This window comes from Cnephaeus nilssonii, assembly GCF_951640355.1.
Source record: "Cnephaeus nilssonii genome assembly, chromosome: 17".
NCBI classification, from domain to species: Eukaryota; Metazoa; Chordata; class Mammalia; order Chiroptera; family Vespertilionidae; genus Cnephaeus; species Cnephaeus nilssonii.
This window is the reverse complement of record NC_137088.1, coordinates 37,119,318-37,142,947: the sequence shown is the minus strand read 5'-3', so window position 1 is coordinate 37,142,947 and position 23,630 is coordinate 37,119,318. Positions and strand designations below refer to the sequence as shown.

The window sequence follows — 23,630 nt, the reverse complement described above, 5'->3', positions numbered from 1 at the left end:
CCAGCCCGCCTGACTTCCCTGGGCTTTGTGCTACATAACTCCTGCCTCCTGCTCCTGCTTTTCCTCCCACTTCGAGAATTACAGCTCTCAGGAAATCTGTTGGCAGTGGTGTCTGACACGCTTGAGCCAGATGAGTGGAGACCCTGTGCTCCTGCGGGTAATGGCTTTATTAGTGCAGCACTGTCTCTGGAGCTGCTGAAAGTGGGTCAGAACTCGCCAGGGGCCCTGGGAGGGTCACATAAATGAGCCTGTTTTAAATTCCTGGGAAAACCTTTCCAATTACAGGTGTCGTGTTCACCCTCCCCCCGGGAAGCACGCTCTCACTGGCATATCCGCCCTCTCTGCACGGCCCTGGAACACGGATAAACAGTTGTGTTGAGAGGCTTCCCCACGTGGGGGAAGGGGCTGCAAAACTGGGTCAAGCCCCTCCATGGAATTCCAGATCCGAGTGGACTATTTCTAAGAGCGTCTGGTCTAGACCTCTTGGGCTAGGACAGAGGTCCCAATCTCTTTACAGCTTTTGCCTGTTTTTCATCTCCCACCTCATGGGCTTCCTGTTTTAAAAGATTCTGTCTGCCTAACAGACTGCATTTATTATTCATCAAAAGACAGGGTATGCAGTGAATAGCAGTAAAAAGCAAATGAAACATGGTTGATGAGAAGCTTGATATTTTCCTTGGTTTCTGTGATGTGTTAGCAAATGAAGGAATGATTCTTTCTGTTTAGCAACAGTGGCCACCAGCTCAAGGCTCTTTGTTCCCTTCTGTTCGTCCCCTGGAGAGCCATGTGGGGAGCCCAGGGCTTAGAGGAGGCCACCGGATGACTGCTGCTGTGGGTGTGGGGCTGTGCCTGGCTTCCCCTTTCTCACTGTCATGAGTAAGGGGGACCTGTGGGGTGAGGGTGCAGGGAAAGGTGGAAGGAGCTCTCAGAATGGGGAATGAAGTCTCTGGTTATCTGGGATTTGTTGCCCCAGAATAACTCAGCATTTTATTTTTTTTTAAACTTCAAATTCTCAGTCTGAGTTAAATATCTATTCTTAGATCCCTTTTATCTTTCTTCTCCTACAGAGCTGGGACCTGGTGCAACAAACACAAAACTACCTGAAACTGCTGCTTTCCATAATTAACAGCGACGGTGAGTCTGCCTCTGTCTGAGCCCTCAAGCCATTGGATCCCCTGGCTGTTCCCAGGTCATGACATTGAGAATGTGTGTTTGCTGGGGCCACAGAAGTGTATTTTGCTCTATGGTAGAAGGACGTGGGGATTCCCTTGTCCATTGGCAGCTTTATTCCATGTCCTTAAAACCCTAGAAAACAAAATTATGAACTCGTTACTATCTGAACCACATACAGGATGTTTCTGCACAGCACCAGCTGACCTTTGAGTGTCAGTGTTTTGTGGGGGGCCAGAATGGCCTCTTTTAATTCAGAAAGATGAGAGAAAATGATTCTTGGCTTCTTATTGGGCACATGAAAAAGGCCTTAGAGGACCAGTCAACCTACCCAAGTTGGCTATTTTGATTGGATGTCTCTGGAGCAGGCTGACTCTTCTCAATATCAATCAAGAATTCTGGCCCTAGCTAGTTTGGCTTAGTAGGTAGAGCATCAGCCTGTGGACTAAAGGGTCCTGGGTTTGATTCTAGTCAAGGGCACATGCCTGGGTTGTGGGCTCAATCCCTAGTGTGGGGTGTTCAGGAGGCAGCCAATCCATGATTCTCTTACATCATTGATGTTCTATTGTTCTCTCCCTCTCCCTCCCTCTCTGAATTCAGTAAAAATATATTAAGCCCTAACCGGTATGGCTCAGTGGATAGAGCGTTGGCTTGCGGACTCAAGGGTCCCAGGTTCGATTCTGGTCAAGGGCATGTACCTTGGCTGCAGGCACATTTCCAATAGGGGGTGTGCAGGAGGCAGCTGATTGATGTTTCTAACACTCTCTCCCTCTCCCTTCCTCTCTTTAAAAAAAATCAATAATATATACTACATATATATATATATATATATATATATATATATATATATATATATATATGTTTAAAAAAAAACATATAAAATTCTGTGGGTTTGCACTTGCTTGAACAAGTAGAATATATTAGCTTATATAACCAACCAGGCCCAAGAGCATAGCCAAGCACCTAATACCACAAAGAACCTCTCTTTGTTTTTCATACCCATTGTCTAATTAGCTTCATGGCCCACAACCCTTCCAGACTTGCTTCCTGCCATCTTAACGTCCCCAGAAGAAGACTGCTTCTGTCCGAGCTCATGCTCAGTGGCCCAGTTTGGGTCAAGTGCCCGTCTCTGAGTCAGTCACTGTGGCCAGGTTTGCCAGAGTCATTCCTGTGCCTGGAGCTAGGCACTGGTTCTCTGTCTGGGGCTGTACTGCCCCTCATGGTGCTTTTGGAAAGTTGGGTGTCTTAGGAACAAGAAAGGGCCACTAGCATTTGGCAGGTGTTAGCCACGGATCCTAAATGTTCTTGGGACATTGAATTGTTTTGCCCTAAAATATCTGGACTACCCTCCCTGAGAAATGCTGGGCGGTGACATGCAGGTCAGCCCCACCTAAATGACCTGGGCAGGGCGACTGTTGAGGCATCACTGCTTCCCTAAAAGTACCCTGAGAACCTGTAGCAGGAGAAAGAAGAGAGGGATGCTGCAGACAGATGGGTACCCACCACCCATCCCTTTGTGGGACTAGATTGGAGAATCTTGGGGAGGAAGAGGGAGACCAGGGGTGGCCTGGCTCTCACACCAGGCCAAGGGAGTGATACGCTTCCTTCTCATCCGCTATATTTGCTTCTCTTCTGGGCCTCTGCTCTGTGCTTCCTGAGTAGATGACAGCGGGCTGCTGGTACACTGTATCTCAGGCTGGGATCGGACCCCCCTCTTCATCTCTCTTCTGCGCCTTTCCTTGTGGGCTGTGAGTATGCTGGGCTGGGCTGGGGCAGGGAGCATTTTGAGGCCCCTACCACGATCTACCCTTTGGGAGTGTTAGGACTGTCTCCAGAAAGTAGAGAAGATTTGGAGTAAGGTGATGTGATTAACCCTTTTTCTGGGCTGTTGGGCAGCCTTGTTGTCACTGGGTTTGTAGTTGTGATTCAGCTCCTGGAACGAGGAGGGGCTTTGTCCCGGGAAGGCATCTTTCTGATCTTGGCACGTCTCCCCGGCCTCTTCCAGGATGGGCTCATCCACACGTCCCTGAAGCCTGCTGAGGTTCTCTACCTAACTGTGGCCTATGACTGGTTCCTCTTTGGGTAAGTCTTTGGGGAATGTCAGGTTTTGGGTGGGGCAGTGCCTTGAGAACTGCTTCTGTGTGTACATGGGTGTAGTGGCCTCTGTGCTAGTGTTGGAAGTGAGGACACTCCCACCCTCTTGAGAAAAACTGAAAGGTGCAGGTCAGGCCCCACCTGAGGCTGGTGTCAAAGCCACAGTCCCTGTGACTTGGGTTCCCCTTTGCCCTCCTGCCTCAGCGCTGCTGTCTTTGACCTCCTTGCCTTTTTGTTGCAGGCACATGTTGGTAGATCGGCTCAGCAAAGGAGAGGAGGTGGGTACTGCTCACAGTCTGCGAGCACATGCCAGGGCTCTGAGAGCTTGGGCTCTTTCACCCTAAGAAGGACAGGATGGCGGTCTGCTTGGTATCCACACTTTAGGGGCACTTGCTTTCCCAATGTGTGATGGGATTAGGCAGCATGGCAGGAAACACATCAGCACAGTAGCCCCATTCTACACCTCTGCACTGGGAGATAATGCTTGCCCACACGCTCCCTGTGACCTTCGTGTGGCAGCTTTTTTCCCCTTCCTTCTGCTGCCTTCCTTACGCGTGACCTTGTTTCCTGCACTCAGCTCTGGAACCAGTTTACAAGTCCTTTTCTGTGCCCCTCATCCTTCTGCTAAAACCCAGATGCTCTTCCCTGTCCCCCACTCTCATCACATTCACTCAGCAACTTTTAAGCCCCAGGGCCATCCATGCCCTACTCCTCACTGCCAGCTCAGCCCTAGCCCAGGCATGGCCAGCTGGGCTCCAGGGCCTGCTTCCTGTCTGAGGAGTCGTCGCTTCTTCCTGCTCTTCTCTGCCCTCACCATCTGTTTTGCTGTTTCTCACAGTATTTGCCTTTTTGAGTACCCCTGTTTTCCTCACACACAGATTAGAGTCAGACCTGAGTTTGAATCTAAGTTGTCCCACTTATTACCTGGGTGACCTTGGGCAATGTGAATAACCTTGAGTCTTTTGCAGTGGATTATGCTACCTCACACAGAGAATGAGTGCATATGCCCAGCGTGGGAGCCGTCACACAGTGTTAGCTCTTTTTCTTCTGTCCCCGGTCCCCGCTTAGAATCCTGAAGCATCTTTCTCACTCCCCTGAGGTGCCGTCTTTCCCAGGCATCTTATCTTGTGCCTCCTTCTTTTGTTCCTTTCTCATAGCTGCTCCTTGCCCCTTCCTAATCTCTTCCTCCAAGCACTTATCGCATCTGCCAGGGCTGCAGAGCTCATAAGCCAGCTCCTGAGAGGCCTCTGTGAACTCTGTTAGAGGCATTGACTTTGGCGTTGAAATTGGCAGGTAAAACCCCTCTGCATTCTTGTTTTGAGACTCACTGGTGCTCCAGGACATTCTGCCCTCCATGCCATCTCCCGCACCCCCAAAGCAGGCCACATTCTGCCTTCAGAGACTCCACAGAAGATGAGGCTAAGCCCTGTGGGGTCTGGATTTAAATCCTGGCCATGTCTCAGCGTATACAAAAGGTCTCCTCAGCTGGGAGGGCTGGTCTTCAGGGTGTGGGCTTTTCTCTTACCCCCACCAGACACTCAAGACATTGATACTTTTCGCTGCAGCAACCCCTCAAGATGAGGGGCCCTCCATGGCCTGGGGCCTCTTCATCTTTTTGTGGGGGGAAGAGGGAGATGGTGGGTGCGAGAGGGGAGGGGCAGCTGCTCTCTTTGAGACAGAAAGATGCACGGCAGCATTTTATATGTAACCGTTTGAATGTCTGCAGTTTTTATAATTCATAACCCTCGTTGAGGGTACCTGGGAGGTGGGGTAAGAAGAGTTTCCATTTGTCCAGTAGGTTGCTCAGTAGGGGCTGTTGAGCTGGGGGCAGGTGCTGGCGAGTTTGTGACAACCAGCCCATTGGTGTTGCCTGCGTGTTAACTCATCCCTGGCAGGTCTTCTCTGACTGAGGCCTCCCCTCTGCCCTTCCCTGCCCCATTCCCACCCTTCTGGTCAGGCCCATTCTTAACCTTACCCATCAATTATTTTAAGACACCTCTGTTTACTATGCAGCACCCAGGCAAAACATGCTTCACAAATCCAGCTTGTATATTAGGCAGATTAGACTTGACATTATCTTTAAAAAAACGGAAGGAAGGCATTGATGCTTTAAAAAATAAAAACAAAAAACAGGCCTATTAAATAGCACTCTTCGTCTCCCTTGTCTTTGAGATTCGCAGCACATTAGCATATTAAAGACTAAAAGTCCTTGGTGAAAACATCTATTTAATATTATGTAATACAACATTTTCATACTGACCTGATGTTCCCTCTTTTTTCTTTGAGAAGATCATATGGGGCTCTGGGATACCATGAGGGGTACATGCACTACACTTTTCAGAATCACTGGGGAGTTTAAAAACTGCAAAGACTGCCTTGTGTGCATTCAGTGGAGGTCCATCTGACTAGGGTGATGGCTGGGAGAGAGAAGGTCGGTGGGGCTAGGTCAGCAGCCTTCTCCTGTCTGCCCACCTCAGCCTTAGACCTGCCCCTCACAACTCCTGAGCAGTGCAGGCTCTGGGCTAGACAGAGGCTGTCCTTCACCCCTGGTTCTCCTGAACCACTAGTTCTGGGCGTCCCCCTACCAAATCTGATTCCTTTCCCTTCTGTTGTGTTCCTTAATTGGTGTTCATTTAATCTCCTGACTCAAAATAATCTGTCCCAGCTGTCCTCTGTTAGCCTCTCTCCCTGGGGTTCTTGGGGAGAGGCAGAGAGGGGAAGCTGCTGTGTTCTTCATCCTTTTCTGTATCTTGAGAACATGCATGTTGAATTTGAAGAGCGTGAAAATCCATGGCTTACTTTCTTGCAATCCTGTCCTCCCTCACCCCAGCCCAAGTGCATTTGCGTAGTCTGCTGAGCCCTCTCTACCACCCGTACCATTTACAGACCAGAATATCCAGCAGGGTCCCCAACAGGGCTGCCATCCAGCAGAGGGCTGACTAGGGGGGCTGGCTGCCCTCTCCTGCACCTTCTGCCCCCTAGATTCTTCTCTGGAGAAGGCTATGTTTTCATGGGGATTGCTTTTTTTTTCTTTAGATTTTCTTCTTCTGCTTCAATTTTTTGAAGCATATCATCTCTGAGGAGTTCTCTTCTCTGAAGACACAGAGGTAAGAAGCCTGCTCTCTCACACTGGGACCAGGGTACGCTGGGAAGGGCCACTGTGCAGGCAGGGTCCTGTTTGCCACCTTATCCCTGCCCTGCTTCCCTGCATGCTTGGTGGGCTGGCCTTTTCTGGCCTTCCCTCTGAGGCCAGGGCAGGGTTCCCTGGGGGAGAGGCTCTTCTGAGGTATAACCAAGGTCAGCCTGCAGTTACACTGTCCGAAAGGTCTGTGGACAGATGAGTGGTCTCTGAGAGCTAGGAGATCAAGGTGATTCGCTGTAGGAAAAGCCAGCCCAAGGACAGGAGGACTTTAACTGCCCACACCCCAGCAAAGCAGACATTTCTCAAAGGCAAGAGGATTGTTGCCTTCCCTGGGCTACTGTAAGGCGTGTCTGGGCCACTCACTGTGCAGCCCATCGCTGCCAGCAGAGTCTGCTCCCAGCCTGGCAATTGCCTTAGGACCCCTGTGAGAGTTGTGGCTTTTCTGAGTTCCGTTGCCTTCCAAATTCAGGCTCCCGGTGTGTTTGGCCAGACTTGAATTCTTAAGGGGCCAAACTGACAGGGAGGAGGCAGGCTTTGCCTGGAGTGGGTCTGGTATTTTGCAACACTCCAGGTAGACCTGACTCCGTGAGTTGCCTCTGTGGGTTGGCGTTCCTTTCCCAGGGAGGCAGCATGTGGGGGAGGGGACAAAGGAGACCCCAGCCCAATCCGCAATTCACCGTTCTGGGTTCTGTTTACAGGAGGAAGAGTTTGCCAGCCCGGGATTCAGGCTTCAACCTGGAAGATATCTACATGCTGAGTGAGTCACAGGCCCTAGCAGATTACCCTTCCTCTGTGCATCTTTCTCAGTATAGACCACACAGGAATTGTTTGTTCTAGAAACTTCTTCCTCCAGTTACATGGTATGAAAGAGGTGGGGGACCTGTCGTGGGAGAAGATAATGTGGTGAACTGATGGCATTGGCGTCTTTCAGGACGAAAGGACCGTGGCAGCACCACCAGCCTTGGCAGTGACTTCTCTCTGGTCATGGAGAGCTCCCCAGGAGCCGCTGGGAGCTTCACCTATGAGGCCATAGAGCTGGTCCCTGCAGGAGCACAGACTCAAGCAGCTTGGTGAGGGGCCAGGCTGGAACTAAGCTTGCTCACAGCTGTGGCCCAGGGTCACCAGCTCCAGGGAGTCCCAGGAACAAAGGGGCCCATGACAGTAGGACTAAGAGCACAGCTCCATGCCCTGCTGTCTCTTCTGGGCCTTGGAGGCCAGCCATCTGGTTGGTGAGGGGCACAGCCTGTGGTGGCCCAGGAGCATAAAGGGAGAAGCGACAGGGCTGGGTGAGGGAAAGCTGAATGTTAAAGGACTCCCTGGAGGAGCTCCCTTGTATTATTTGCCTGAGAAGTGGGGGCGGGGGGAGGGGGCCAGTTTAGAAAAAAGAAGAAAACAGGTGAATACAAAATGATGATTGGGAATTGGGGTCTTGAGTCAACTCCTTTGAGAATCGGATGACTTTCTCCTTAGACAAATGGCTCAAGATTTTGTATAACATTTGGAGGGAGGGGCCTTTACTGAACTTAGTTAAGAATCTGTTTTGTAACATGTGCTCTAAGGCCAGTAGGCATTAATTGGATGCCACAGTTCTTCCGTGAAGACCCTGCTCTTGCTGCCCGTGGCTGAGCCTAAGGGAGTACTGATGTATGCCCACTCCCACGTGGCATTTTCCCACTGGAAGTAAAGACTGGGCCCTGAGACTTAGTGAAAGTAGGCCAAGGGCTTGCCTGGAGCAACCCCTTGGCCAACAGCCCTACTCTTTCCACTGCAGGAGGAAGAGCCACTCATCCTCTCCGCAGAGTGTGCTCTGGAACCGGCCACAGCCCTCGGAGGACCGCCTGCCTTCCCATCAGGGGCTGATAGAAGCCAAGTCTTCCAGCTCCTCCTCCTCGAACCATTCTGACAACTTTTTCAGGATAGGTAGCAGTCCTTTGGAGGTCCCCAAAGCCAGGTGAGCTCCGGAGCCTCTAATGGAGGAGGTGGCTAGCCCTCCCCTATCAATAAGGCTGGAGAGGAGGGTTCCAGCACCTGAGGTGGTGCTTCGGATGCAGTCTTAGGACAGGGTTCCTGGCATGCAGCCTGGTGGGCGGTGTACCTAGGAGGCTAGGGGGAATTGACAACCTTGGAGACCAACTCACTGGAGGATGGGTTGATGTTTGGGTACAGAGCAAGAGCTGTTTTGTAGAGTGGCTTGAGACTCCTTCCCGGAACCCTGGCAGGTGAGGAATTCAGAAGGCTTAGTGGTTGTGATGAGATGGGCAGAGTCGGGGCTGCCTTCACCTGTTGCCTTTGGCAGGTCTCAGCCCACTACCCCACCCCCTTCCCTGTGGACCTCACATTCTCATGAGAGATGGATCTAGATCCTGAGTCTCTTCTGGCTCTCACATTCTATGTCTGAATTGGTGGAGCAGTGAGGAGAACAGTTAATAGGGAGCAGGCTAGACATGTGAGGCTGGGGCGAACTTCAGGAGACTGCATACCTGGAACGGGAGCCACTCAGCCACGATAGACAGGTGTGGCTGGATTTGCTGCAGGAATGTTGTCTCCTAGATCATATTAAAGCTGGGCACAGGCAGGGCTTAGGTTTGAGGGATGGTCTGACACTTGGGGAAAGCATTTCTGAGCTGACTCCATACCTCTTTTTCCATGTCATATCCCAGGGAAAGAATTCTGTGAATTGCTTTGTTTTCTAAAGCCTTAAGAATGACCCTTCAGGAGAAAACAAAGCAGTGTGGGACTTAGGAGGTCCTTAATAAATTCTAGGGAGAAATGGGCATTTCAGAAATATCTTAAGTATTGCCTGGTCAGTGTGGCTCAGTGGTTGAGTGTCGACCTATGAACCAGGAGGTCATGATTTGATTCCTGGTCAGGACACATGCCTGGGTTGCAGGCTCAATCCCCAGTAGGGAGTGTGCAGGAGGCAGCCAATCAATGATTCTCTTCATTGGTGTTTCTATCTTTCTCTCCCTTCCTCTCTGAAATAAAATATATGTATATATATTTACAAAAAAGAAAAATCAATCAGTAAATAAACTTTAGAAAATAAAAAATAACTAAGGAGACTAAGCATTGAAGTCCACCCTGGATTTGAGCCTAGTCTGCCTAGTTTTAGGCCTTTATTGTAATAGGCCTATATATCAAGGAGGAAACGAGGAGCTCCAAAGTCACAAGCATATTAACAAGGAAAAACCCAAAACTATGGAACTCCCCTCTCATCACCATCCTCTCGTTTTTCTCTGTGGGCAAAAGCCGGTGATGGGGAAGAGCCCCTCCCCACGTAGGCAGAGCCGATCGGCAGTAGAGCTCCAGATGGCACTGTTCAGATGGGTCTTAGGCACTCACCTCTGAAGGTGAGCCCTTCAGCTTGGAGCACTAACATGTCTGCCTGTGCTGTAGCTGAATCTGTTAAACAAACCACAACCTCTGACTGCACGGGAGAGTTGGAGGGCGCTGAGCAAGCATACCTGTGCTTGTTCACATCCTCTATGTATGCCCACTGCCATGCACCTTTGTCTGCATGCCCAGGTTTCCTGGGGCAGGTCCAAGCTGCTGCAGCTCTGTGTGACCCTCCCTGTTCTGGGCTGGAGTTCTTGCTCATCACCTCTGCCTTCTTTCTGTCCAGCAGCATTGCTGGACAACTGGAAAGGGGACAGGAAGATTGGTCTTGACCTCTGAGGCCCTGCCCCAGTCTTTTTTTTTTTTTAAGAATATATTTTTACTGATTTCAGAGAGGAAGGAAGAGGGAGAGAGAGAGAGATAGAAACATCAATGATGAGAATCATTGATTGGCTGCCTACGGGGGATCGAGCCCACAACCCAGGCATGTGCCCTTGATTGGAATTGAACCTGAGACCCTTCAGTCCACAGCCCATGCTCTATCCACTGAGCCAAACCAGCTAGGGCTCTGCCCTGGTCTTAACTGTCCAGCTGCTGGGGGCTCCCCTGCTGAGGCAGAAATCCATCACCTCTTCCTACACTTAGCTTTTTATTTTTCCCTTCTTCCTGCCCATAGAGCCTCCTTTCAAATCTTGGGATTATTTCCCTGAGTCTCAATGGTGGTTCTCCGCTTGACTGGGCGACAGACTCAAATGGCCAGTCCAGGATAGCAACCAAGGCCCCTCCCTCAGAGGCTGAGAAGGGTTGGAATGTCCTCTGGCTTCTCAGCCCTGTGCGCCAGGGCCTGGTTGACGCTGGGACAGCTGGACCAAAGTGGGACACACAGCCTTAGAAAGGCGTGAGGTGGGCTGCTATGAGGTGTTTGGTGACTCTGCCGGGCTATTCTGGGAATGCCCACTTGGAGCCTGCCTGGACTGGCCAGGCGACAGGGTTCTGGATTTGATGCCTATTTTGAAATACTAGATTATTCAGATTTGGAGCATTCTAATTATGTATTTCCATTAACATTAAAATTAATTTAGTCTCTTTTATCTTAAAGTGCCTGAGGGATCCTGTCATTAGCTGCCCTGCCTCTCTTAGGTAACAACAGCCAATCAGCTTTTTAATGCAGTAGAGGAACTGTATGGAAAGAAACCCTTTAGTAAAGCTATCTGTGGCAGCCAAAATTCCTCTCATAATGTGAATTCTCTGGGTTTCATGTGCTCCAAATTCCACAGTATATCTCTTTTAAAGTAGGACTTCCCTATAAAAGGAATTGGTAAAGCTTTGTTCAAAGTGAAGAAGTAGGTGTCAGGTTGGGAAGAAACTTCTGTGGGGGTACTGCTTCGTACCCAGCCCTAACCCATACCCTTCCTGAGGAATCTGTGGCCTTTTTGCATTATTAGCTGCCATTGCAACAGCTTCTGATTGAGCTGCATTTCTGGACCATCGTAAACCTCTCATTAGCTACAGGGCTGGAGGCTGGGAAGAGGCAGTACCAGTGCTCCAAGCTAATATGCCCCCCAGGCCGGTTAGTAAGTGGCCCAGCTCCGTGTCACCTTGATCTCTGCTCCCACATTAGACATCTTTAGGGGTGCAGGGTCGCTAGCACAGCACTGTCCATGCCTGAGGAGGAATGGTGCTAGCACTGTGCCCAGCATGAAGCCAAGCAAAGCCTGAAGAGCATATGAACTTGGCTGAGGGTCAGCCAGCAGCCTGGTTAAATAGCTAAGTAGTGACGTAGGAACCAACTCTACCTCCCAACTACCTGCTCTTCCCGTATCATCCACCACCTACTAACTGCTTATTATAAGCAGTGAGCTCTGTCCCAGGCTGTGTTTAATGAAGCAGAGAAACCAGATTGCTTTCTGCAATACATAGGGCTCCTGTCCCTATGTTTGATGCGTTTTTGCATGGGGCCACAGCTCCAGACCCGGGATGAGTGTGAGAAGCCTAAAGGCATTACCAGCTTGAGACCCTGAAGAGAAAACTTGGAGTTCTAAAAGACCTCTCTTTGGATTGCTGCAGAAATTCAGAAGTCCCTGGTTGGGTCACATACATGTGTGTATATATGTGCTTATGGTTAAAGACCCAGCTGGGAGAAAGGGATGTTCCTTTTTCCAAATGTAAGAAATCCCATTTAGTCATCTCTAAAGCCAGTTTCTCTATGAATTCAGGCCCTTGTTGAATTGAAGGATTCTTCCCTTAAGGCCCCATTCCTGGAGGCATTCACTTGGGTAGAGGCTGTGAGATCATCACCTGGAGGCTTAGGCTTTGATGGGGGGTTGGTATGTGGATTAGGTGACACCCAGCCCCCTCAAAGTAAAATATTCATTCCCTGCATGACTTCAGACATGTCATTTGATGGTTTTGGGATTCTAATTTCTCATCAGAGACTTAGGCAACTCCTAGTTCCTTCCTTCCTAGCTATGTATATTCAAGCCTTCATCATCAGCCATCAACTCAGGTGCTTTCAGGTGTAAGTGACAGCAAAACCATCCCAAATGGGTTTAAAAAGGAAAGAAAAATAACGGTTCATGTGGAGAAATACAATGGAAAAGGCAGCCTTTGGTTCTTGCCTCTTCCTATATGCTATCCTTGTCTTCTATCCAACTTCACTAATGGTGGCCACCCACTCCTGGGACACCCTGCTTCCTTTCTCACATCCAAGGATCACATACTGCCCTTTTTTCCATCAATAGATCAGAAGCGCTGTGCTTTAGTCCAGTTGGAAGGTATGTGTCCACCACTGAAGCAATCCCTGAGGTCCCTACCACCCATTCATTATCAGGAAGAAAAATCAGTGTATTATGGAGCTCGCATTGGCTTTGGTCAGACCTTTTGTTCAGACCTAAGTTTCACTTCTAGCTTTGTGACTTGGAAACATCACTTTCCTTCTGAGCTCAGGTTTGTTTTTTGTGTGTGTTTTTTGCCAGTCCTTGGTTTACATGGCTTCAGAGGAGAATAGGGAATTTTACATAAGTGAATTTTAGAAATAAATGAAAATTGTGTCATATTGCCAAACCTTGGCCTGTTTCGATGTATTTTTGATGGGCAGGATTCTAAATGCATTACTGACTGCCCAGTCTTCTTTGTTTTTTTATTTTTCAGGTGTACAACCCAGTGATTATGCATTTATATAAATTAAGAAGTGGTAACCCCACTAAATCTAGTACCCATCTGACACCATATATACTTATTATATTATTGACTATATTCCCTATGCTGTGCTTTACATCCCTATGATTGTTCTATAACTGCCAATTTGTACTTCTCAATCCCTTCACCTTTTTTACCATCTTCCTGTACCCGCTCCATCTGGCAACCATCAAAATGTTCCCTGTATCTTTGAGTCTGTTTTTCGTCTGCTTGTTCATTTATTTTGTTTTTTAGATTCCACATATACTAGTAAGTGAAATCTTATGGCATTTGTCTTTTCTCTGTCTGACTTATTTCATTCAGCACAATACCCTCTAAGTCCATTCATGTTGCTGATGGCTACATTTCATTCTTTTTTGGCTGAGTCATATTTCATTGTACATATGCACCACTTCTTTTATTCATTTATTAATAGATGAACACTTAGGTTGCTTCCATATCTTGGCTATTGTAAATAATACTTCAGTGAACATATGGATGCATATATCTTTTGGGTTTCTTCAGATAAATAATCAGAAGTGGAATTGCTGAGTCCTTCTTTGTCTCTTGTTATAGCCTTTGATTAAAGTCTATTTTGTCTGGTATAAGTATTGCTACCCTAGCCTTTTGCTTGTTTCCATCTTTATAAAATACTAGTAGCCCATTTGCAGGAAGAATCCTGCAAGCGGCCGCTGCGGCTGCATGTGCTGCCGCTGCCGCCGCCATTGCTGCCGCCCGCCCCACCCCACCCTGCCCCACCCCGCCCCACCCGGGCTTTCCCTCTGGCAGCCACCTTGCTTTCTGCTTTTCCTCCCTCTTCCTTCTAAGTTGTCTTCAGTCTTCACTCCTCCCTCCCTCAGTGTATGCAAATTAACCGCCATCTTTGTTGGGTAATTTGCATACCCACCCTGATTTGCTGGTGGGCGTGGCTTGGGCGTAGCGAAGGTGTGGTCAATTTGCATATTACTGTTTTATTAGGTAGGATCTTTTTCCATCCCTTTAAGTCTGTATATGTCTTTTTATCTGAAGTGAGTCTCTAATAGACAGCATATATAAGGATCTTATTTTGTTATCCATTCAGCCACTGTATGTCTTTTGACTGGAGTATTTAATCTATTTGCATTTAAAGTAATTGTTGGTATGCATTTATTGCCATTTTCCTTCATATTTTTTTCTTTTTCTTAAAGAAGGCCCTTTAGCATTTCTTATACTGTTTTGGTGGTGATGACCTCCTTTTGCTTTTGCCTGTCTGGAAAGCTCTTTGTCTGTCCTTTGATTCTAAATGATAATCTTGGTTGTAGGTTGTTGCTTTTCATTACTTAGAATATTTCATGCCAGTCCCTTCTGGCCTGTAAAATTTTGTTGGAAATCAGCTGACAGTCTTATGGGCACTCTCTTGTAGGTAACTAACTGTTTTCTTTTAAGAGTCTCTGTCTTTAGCCTTTTGCATTTTAATTATGATGTGTGTTTTTTTAAATATATTTTTATTGATTTCAGAGAGGAAGGGAGAGAGAGATAGAAACATCATAGATGAGAATCATTGATCAGCTTCCTCCTGCGTGCCCCCTACTGGGGATCGAGCCCGCAACCCAGGCATGTGCCTTTGACTGGAATCGAACCCAGGACCCTTCAGTCCACAGGCCGATGCTCTATCCACTGAGCCAAACTGGCTAGGGCAATTATGATGTGTCTTGATGTGGGCCTCTAGGTTCATATTGTTTGGGGCTCTCTGTGCTTCCTGGACTTACGTATCTTTTTCCTTGACCAGGTTAGGGAAATTTTCAGTCATTACTTCTTCAAGTAGGTTCTCAATTTCTCACTCTGTCTTCTCTTTCCAGCACCCCCAAGATGAGAATGTTGGTACTCTTGAAGTTGTCCCTTAACTCTCCTCACTTTTTGGATTCTTTTTCCTTTTTGCTGTTCTGATTGGGTGTTTTCTGCTTCCTTGTCTTCTGAATCACTGATTTGATCCTCTGCTTCATCTACTCTATTATTGATTTCCCTCTGATGTATTTTTTCTTTCAGGTACTGTATTCATTTCTGACTGGGTCTTCTTTATGCTTCTATCTCCATTTTTATGGATCCTATCTCTTTTATTGAAATTCTTGCTAAGTTCATCTACTCTTCCCTGAAGTTCATTGAAAATCCTTATAACTGGAGAGGTTTATTGTTTATTTTTTATTTTAGAGAGAGAGGAAAGGAGAAGGAAAGACAGAATGAAACATCTATGCGGGAGGGAGGCAGCATCTATGCAGGAGGCACAACTAGGATCAAACCCAAAACCTGAGCATGTGCCCTGACCAGGAATTGAACTGGTGACCTTTTGGTGCATGGGACAACGCTCGACTGACTGAGCCACACCAGCCAAGGCATAACCTGGGTTTTGAACTGTGCATCTGGTAGACTGCATTCCTCCATTTTATTTAGATCTTTTTCTGGAGTTTTGTTCTGTTCTTTCATTTGGGACATGTTTCTTTGTCTCCTCATTTTGGCTGCCTCTCCATGTTTGTTGTTGTGTGTTAGGTAGAGCTGCTTCATCTCCCAGTCTTGGTAGAGTGGCCTGTGTAGTAGGTATACTGTAGTGCCCCATGGTGTAGCCTCCCCAGTCACCCAAGCTGAGTGCTCCAAGTGCACCCCATGTGTGGACTGTGTGCATATTTCTGTAGTTGTGAGCTCAGTTTCTTGAATCCCATCTTTAAAGGGGGAGTAATGAACCTGGCCTCCATAAGTTTGTGTGTTTAAATGAGATAATGAATACCTGGCACATAGTAAATACTCATTTTTTCCACAAATGCTCAGTAAACTGTAATCCAGTGAGCCATGTCACGGCACTGGGCAGGTAAAAGGCCAGGCCAGATCTTTTTTTTCTTGCTTCAGCTATGTGGGTTGCACCAGTTTGGCTTGTATGGGTGTCCTTCTACCCCCCTCTAAAAAGAACTGTCTAGAAAACACCTGCCTGACCCTGGCCAGTGTGGCTCAGTTGGTTGGACAATAGTCCCATGCACCAAAACGTTGCAGGGTTCGATCACTGGTCAGGGTAGGTATGGGAGGTGACCTATCAATGTTTCTCTCTCACATTGATGTTTTTCTCTTTCCCACTCTCCCTTCCTCTCTAAAATCAATAAAAACATATCCTTAAGTGAAGATTAAAAAACAAATTTTAAAAAGACACCTGCCCTAATTGGCCCACAGCAAGTATCTGGCAGGAGAGGGGGGGGAATGTGAGAGTTGCAGCTTTCTTGGTGCTGTGAAGAGGGCCTAGGCCATATCCATCTTAAGGAGTGAAATGTCACTAAGAAGCCAACCTCCTGGGCCCTCTGAGTCAGAGGGATATGAACAGATGACCTTAGAAGCAACATTGGCTCCAGTTCTGCAGTTTGAGGTTAGCTTGGCCCCATGTTTCCTCCAGTTCTGTAGATAGATTAGAGGAGGTGGCGCTCAGATCGCTCTTTTTTCTTCTTCTGCTCTGTTTGTGCTTGAGAAAGGGTCCGGGGTCTTATTAAAAATGGTTGAGTTACTTGAGTACTGCGCCTGACTTGAAGTTTTCCTTCCACTAGGCAGGTACAGGTGCTGTGCTCCCTTCTGATGACTCTTCCTTCCATCTTTAGGTGTCCCCTCTAGCCAGCTAATCCCTACTCGCATTTATAAGCACATCTCTGCTTAGCACGGTCCTTTGTTCTCAAACCCAGGAGCTGAACAGTTGTTTTGCAACCCTTTCTTTGACAAAAGCGTCAAGTAGGAAGACTCATTTGGAGCCTGTTCTCTTGAAAAAGATGACTACGTGCTGAGATGGCCTCATGTCCCCTGGGATCATGTACCCTGCTGCTATCTGCTAGCTATTCCATCTCACAGCTGATCCCTGGCTGCTCCAGGTATCATTCTTGCCTGGTGGTGCTACCTGCTGGACACTGGGGAAGTAAAGAGAAGTGACTGGCTCAAAACTAGGAATCCTTGCAGGGAACCTCACTGTAACCACATTCTATCTGTCCACTATTTTCCCATTGGCGGTCTGAGTCTCTGATAGCCCTGGGTGAGTAAGGTTGAGGCATAAGAAACCGTGGCCCTTGCCCCAGGAGTGCCTCATTCTGCCAAGCTCTTCTACTCAGCATCCCTTTCAGTCCCTCAACACTCTGGTGTTTTGGAATTGTTCTCCCACAGCCACTGAAACTGGAAAAGAAACTGCCCTAAAGTTGGAATAGTAGATGAGATTTGTGGAGCCAGGCTGACGTTAGTGGGATTGTGCTGACTGAAGGCATGACCTGAAGGAAGCAGGGGGCAGGCGCCAGACTATGGCATGTGGCTTGTCCTCTCCTGTCTCTTTGATTTACAGACAGCCTGAGTCCTACCAAGTTTCTCCATCTAGAAACAAGAACGCCCTGCTTTGTCGGGCACTAGAGTCTTCCACCAGGTACCAGACCACATCCTGTTCTCATCTCTAATGCTTCTGTCACACACCTTCCGGAGTTTGGCAGGAATGATGAATGTGGCAAGTCTCTGTGTTACAGGAGGTTCCGACCCATGGTGACTTTAATGTAGAAAGCCATCTGTTTTCCCTAGTCTCAAGGTAGTTCTGTTGTAGGACAAACCTGTAATCAAACTTGGCTTTAAAAATCTCTTCTTGTTCTGCCTATCTGTGGGACCTTGGGCAAGTGTCCTCACCTGTCTGGGTTGACATCTCCCTGTCTCTAAAATGGGGATGGTTAAGGGTCCCTGGAGATGCAGTGCCCTGGCTGGTGTGACCGACGTGGGGGACTGTCGCTCTTTACGTCAGCCACCTGTGTGGGCCAAGATCAGTGAATGTTTTTCTCTGTTCCATACTCCCTGCACCACCATTCATGCTTCTGCTGTGTTTCTGGGTCCCTGCAGAAGCACCTGCTGCTGTTCTCGAACTAAAGAATAAAGGGTCAGGCATCAAAGATGATGCATCTCTGGGATCTGGGACATGGGGTAGCTGATGGAGGGTTTGTTTGATGTATCCCTTCCTCTTCCTTCCTCTTCTAATGGCTGTGCTGCTGCCCGGAGATGACAGAGGGGTTGGCTGTGCGTGAGGAGGAGGTGGCACAGTAGATTCCCAATACCGTTTTCCTCTCCCTGCACTTCACAAACTTCCATCTGAAACAGGCCTGATGAAGCGGTCAAGTTTCCTGCCTGATTCATCCCTTCCCTCTGGGCATAGCCAGTGAGTTAGCTGGGTGTGCTTGTGAATGCAAACTAGGGCTCCTGGAAGGCACTGCAGAGTGGGGCTAGGGCTCTTAATCTAGGTCTCCACTCTCCCCAAGAGGCTTGTTCTCCCACCTCTGACAGGAGCTCAGTGGCCCTGGGTTCTGTGTAGCCTCCATGCTAATCTGTGTGCTGGGGCGTATGGGGCTTCCAGCCTTGCTCCCCTCCTTTTGGTGCTGTGGATATTTTACTTGCTCTATCAGACATCAGGGCAGGCTTTGGTTGATGGCTCACCTCTTGTCACCATGCTTTGCTCTTCTTTCGCTTCTGAAAGTCTTTGCATTAAGCATTGTCTTCACAGCTGAGCCTGCCTTATGTTCTGTATTCTTCTTTCTTGGTCTATCCAGCTGTCTTTGCACTTTTTTAGAAAGTGGTTGACTTTTCAGATGCTCCACCAACAGCACCTTGCGGCCATGGCCCAGGGCCACCGTAGCACCCAACCCCCACCCCTCCAGTGCTTCCCCTGTCAGGCATATGACTGACTGTGCATCATCTCCCCTCTCTCCTCTCTGCCCCAGATCAGTGGACCATTCCCTGCCCGGATCCTCTCTCTCCACAGACTTTGGCAGCTGGCAGATGGTAACAGGCTGTGGCAGTATTCAGGAACGGGCTGTCCTGCACCCAGACTCCTCTCTCCCTTTCAGCTTCCCGGAGGAGCTCCCTAACAGTTGTCTGTAAGTGTCTTGCTTGAGAAGGCAGGATGCTCCCCTGCCCATATCAAAAGCTGGTGAGCACACAGCCGTGCTGGTCAGGAATGCGGCAGCAGCTGGCCGCAGGGAGCTGGCTTGGGATCCCTGCCCCACCCCAGTGTCTTAGCTGAGTATGCTTGCTGCTCATGGACCTGAGGTTTGGAGGAGGCCTATTATGGGCCGCTCAGAAAGTGCGTTGGAGTGTGTGTTCACTCTCCCCAGCCTCTAAAACCACCCATCCACGGGTGTCTTGGGGCACATCCTGTGGGAAAGCTGGCTGGACTGTAACTATAGAAGGTTCTATTTCTGTCCAAGGCTTTGCCTGACAGGAGAATCCTTTGAAAGCAGAACAGTGGGGAAGTGAAGGTAGGTGTATGGTGGAGACCAAAGCCAGAACATTGCTGGGTTAGCCCTAGTGCTCCTCCCATTAGAATCAAGGGTTCCATGCCAATCCCTCTTCACTTTTGTCTTCTGCTTTTGCCTCTGGTCAGGAAAAATTAAAACCCCAAGTCTATAAAATCCTCTTGCAAGCCTATAAAAGCGTGCAAAATCCTGGACTTCCAACTCCTATAAAGTATCCACTTGAGCAGCTGCCCTTGTGGCAGTCACCTGCCCCCTGCCTGCTCTGCTGCTGCACAGATGTCAGGAGTGGGGAGGGCCTCTGGCGGCCTGGCGAGCTTGTTGGCCTGCACCTCGGCTGTGGCTGCCTGAGGGACCTCCCCTCCCTACCACAGGTGAATGAACTCAGGGATTCATCCCCACCACCAGAAATGCAGCTCATTCCCACCAATGCTGACTGGTTGGAGACAAGCTGCCCTGGGAGGTGAGAAGATCCCTGCTGAGGGCAGGCAAGGGCTGGGCCTTGGGATTCCAGGATGGCACTCACAGGCCCTGGCCCTGCAACTGGGGAGTAGCCCAGGGACTTCAGAGGTCACTAGTGCCTGGTCCAGCCTCTAGCCATGCCCTTCAGCCAGAAACAAGGTCCCTATCTTCGATTTTTGAAGGATTAAAAAAGATAGTTGTACCTTTCTGTTGGGACTCTTTCGGTCACACTGGCCTAAGAGTTATCTTTGGAGTAAACAGACATCTCTGCCCCTGCTTGATAGCATCCCTCACTTACCTGGCATTAGCCACTGAAATAGGCAACTCTAGTCCCACATCCTACAATTTATACCTTAGGCAGCTCTCTGAGCCCATAGCTCAGAATTCTGGTTGGTTCTGGTGGTTCCCAGAAGAGGGCTAGGTTCTACATGATCTCGGCCACCAAGACTGTAGGGGTTGATTCCTGGTGAGGTCACTCAGTATGTGAGTTCAGTGCTTGGGCTTTATTATCAGGAAAATTTAGTCGGAATCTTCACTGCTTTGCTTACCAGCTCTATGTCTTGGGGTATCAGCCTTGACTTCTCGGAGCCTATTAGCTCATCTCTTGAGAGAAGCTAATGGCACTATGGTAGCTCCAGTCCCTGCCTATCCATTGCCTACTGTGTGTCCACAGGTGAATCATATATCCTGGACTCCAGTTTTGTTTCTAAATAGGTTGTGATCTCTCCCCCTCTTTCTCCCAGAAATGCTCTCATATGGACCTTTGGATGTTCCCTGTGAATACAAACTACTAATTGGACTTTCTCTAAGAAAAAGCTGAAGATGCACACAAAGCTTCTAGCCTGTATGAAACCTGAGAAAGTAAAAAAGATCTAGGGCCATGCATTTGCCTCAAATGTCGAGAGATACTTTGGAGTTGTTCATGGTATTGCAGGAATCCAGTATCAGCTCCATTTTCTTAGTCTGCTGTAAGAGCTATTTGACTTTCTTTCTCCCTAAAACAACCTCCTCCTCCTCCTCCTCTTCCCCCAGCCTTTCCCCTCCTCTTACCCTCCCTTTCTCCCTCTCTCCCTCCTCCCCCCCTCCCTCCCTCCCTCCCTTCCTTCTTCCCCCGCCTTCTCCTCCTTATCCTTTCTCTCTCTCTCTCTCTCTCTCTCTCTCTCTCTCTCTCTCTCTCTCTCTCTCTCTCTCTCTCTCTCTCTCTCTCTCTCTCTTTCTCTCTGTCATAAATACACATACACTTCACTGCCACCAGTCTACTTTCCCTAGATCTGCTCTCCCCATACTTAGCCAGGACTGTCATTTATCCTCACACCTCCATCTGTTCCCCAGGCCCTCGGGTGCAAGTCATTTGAGCTTGGGCATTGTGGGCATTTATGCTGCTTCTGACAAATTCCCAGGAGGGATTATCCAGAGATTGGTCTCTTTCAGAAATTTTGGGGTAAGTTAGGGCTAGTCTTGGTGTTAGATGGATGGGAACATGAGAGTTTATCTTACGTAGGTGTGTCACCTGTCTCCCTCCATTTGAGTTCCTGACCTTTCCTCTGATTCCATGTCCTTCCCACCTCCAGACTGCATGTCTTTTAGTCCAGGTATTGATGTGACTGGTACCTCAGGTCTCTTCTATTAAAGAATCCTTCAGGCAGCGGTCGCCAACCTTTCGGACCGCATGGACCACCAGTGGTCCACGGACCACCAGTTGGCGACTGCTGCTCCAAAGGTTTCCTTAAACCAGCGGTTGCCAACCTTTCAGACCTCATGGACCACCGGCTGGTGACCGCTGCTTCAAGGTGTCAGTCTCATATGGAGCTCACGCATTGATAAGTCTAAGTTTTCATGCACTCACTCTTCTTCTTGACTTGTAATTTCAGGCCAGTGAGAGAACAGGGATTTCCTATCTTCTGACCAGTGCCTGTAGAGGCCAGAGAAGGAAAAATACATGGAATCCGAACAGGAATTTTGCTGGAAAAGCCAGCACTCTCCTAGCTGTTTACCTGGGGTCACAGTGACTAAAGGTGTAGCTAGAACATTGGGGGTTTCCAGTGAGGACCCTGGCCTCTCCAGGGCACTGCCAAGAATTTTCTCCCAGGATGATCCATGTCCTGGCCTCAAGAAAGCTGAGGCCTTTGGTTAGCCAAGGCCTGATGCCTGATGCTAGGGTCTCTCCCTATAGTTAGAGGTAAGGCTTGTAACTCGGCTTGTTCTTACGAAGGAATGGAAGCCAACAGCTGTTGGAGCAAACTCCCTCCTGCTTGGCTTCTCCCCTCCCTAATGATCACAGAGATTGTTGTTCCCCATAGAAAGTCAGGCCAGTTCCCCCCGGAACAGTAACCTAAAAACTGAGAGGAATGGTTTAAGAGGAGAACAGGATCAAATATTTGTGGCCTTGTGCTGATGAAGACGGAAGGATCAGCATTGTGACATGAGGACGAGGATGTTGGGTCCTGCCCCATGGTGATGCATTTATTCTTTTTCCCTCTCCATAGGCTCGCCGCCCTGAGTGAACGGGAGACTCGCCTGCAAGAGGTGCGCTCAGCCTTCTTGGCTGCATACAGCAGCACAGTGGGGCTTCGGGCAGTAGCCCCCAGTCCTTCCGGTGCCATTGGGGGCCTGCTGGAGCAGTTTGTGCGTGGCGTCGGACTCCGGAGCACCAGCAGCAGCACCTTATGAAGCAGCCAGCCCACAACAGTTTTCTGCTCCTCTCTCACCTGAGCCCTGAGTGGAATCAAAGCCATGCCTGGCCAAAGGGTGCTTTTTTAAAAGTCGGGGGGAAATGTCCTCACTCCCCCATCTGCATCATGCACATGGCAGCCCCAAAGCCGAGCAAGGCCAAGGACAGGGTTCTCCAAACCCCAGCTTCCTAACTGGTGACCACCACCCCTCCTCTTGTCACTGCCTCCCACCCACCCTAATCTTTGCCAGGGTTCCCACCAACTCACAACTGTGTGGGGTTTCCCTAGGGCCTTGTAGAGGCTGAGACTTCACAGACGGCACCCCCCCCCCCCTTTCCATCTTGTTTCCTGGGGAGGAGGGGGTCACCTGCACTGAGAATAGGCAGTTTGACACAAAATAAAATCAAAGTCTTTTTGAACAGCAGCTCTTTGGGGCATTCTCACTTGGTTGCTGTCTTTGTGAAGTTATTTGGAAGGTCCCACTGTCCGTCCTTGTGCTGGAAAAAAAGGGTTTGGGGCTATATCTCAACTCTTGAGCCATAATAGTCTCCTCAGTGAGATAGGGTCAGGCTGCTAAGGGGAGGAAGCAGTTGTCCTCAGGCCTGATAAGGCTCTCGTCACCTAGGGAATCTGTTTATCTACGCAGATTCTTAGGGCTGCCTGAAATTTAGACTTGAGGTTGCTGAGATTTTCATTTAGCAGGGAACGGGGTGAGGGTGTGTGTGTTCATTTTAAATTCTGCAGGCAACGCAGTCCTGGTGCAAGTGACCTGCAGCCTCTGCCTATAGTGGAAGGACTGGCTTCTAGGACTTTGGAGGCAGTAGTTGGTGTGGAGAGGACGGATCTGTGTGACCACCACGCTCATCTACAGCATGACCTAGAGAGGGCTGCATCCTCACAGAATGTCTGCATCTCTAACACCATGAATTCATGAGGGTTCAAAGACCTGGGTAGGGCTTTGCACAGTGCTGTTAATAGCCACTGTTTTACTGAGCTCTGGCTGTTGTTGTTTTTTTAATGGGTTATTTTTTTTAATTATTATGTTTGTTGTTAATCCTCACCCAAGGATATTTTTCCATTGATCTTTTGAGAGTGGAAGAGAGAGGGAAAGATAGAAACATCAATGTGCTCACATCGATTGGTTGCCTCCTGCCCCCACCAGGGCCCGGGCCAGGGGAGGAGCCTGCAGCCAAGGGATGTGCCCTTGACCAGAATTGAACCCTGGACCACTTGGTCCGCAGGCTGACACTCTATCCACTGAGCGAAACGAGCTAGAGCGAGCTCTATAACTCTCAATACAAGAGAGGT

At 48.9% G+C, this 23,630-nt stretch overlaps 1 protein-coding gene across 6 annotated transcripts in view; it reads left to right on the top strand.

Moving 5' to 3' along the window:
* The window catches only part of MTMR14 (myotubularin related protein 14), a 49,794-nt gene extending 27,054 nt beyond the window's left edge, over positions 1-22,740 (top strand). For 2 of the 6 annotated variants that reach the window (XM_079795387.1, XM_079795386.1), the window contains exons 10-19: positions 1,068-1,134; positions 2,833-2,918; positions 3,176-3,252; positions 3,506-3,542; positions 6,301-6,371; positions 7,105-7,163; positions 7,338-7,476; positions 8,178-8,357; positions 18,658-18,813; positions 22,137-22,740. In XM_079795387.1, coding sequence (XP_079651513.1) covers positions 1,068-1,134; positions 2,833-2,918; positions 3,176-3,252; positions 3,506-3,542; positions 6,301-6,371; positions 7,105-7,163; positions 7,338-7,476; positions 8,178-8,357; positions 18,658-18,813; positions 22,137-22,320 — 1,056 coding nt within the window. In that variant the 3' untranslated portion in view covers positions 22,321-22,740. Of the gene's footprint in view, positions 1-1,067; positions 1,135-2,832; positions 2,919-3,175; positions 3,253-3,505; positions 3,543-6,300; positions 6,372-7,104; positions 7,164-7,337; positions 7,477-8,177; positions 8,358-18,023; positions 18,099-18,657; positions 18,814-22,136 lie in introns of all 6 variants that reach the window. The other 4 variants (XM_079795389.1, XM_079795388.1, XM_079795391.1 and 1 more) reach the window with 3 other exon arrangements.
* Positions 22,741-23,630: the final 890 nt, after the last annotated feature.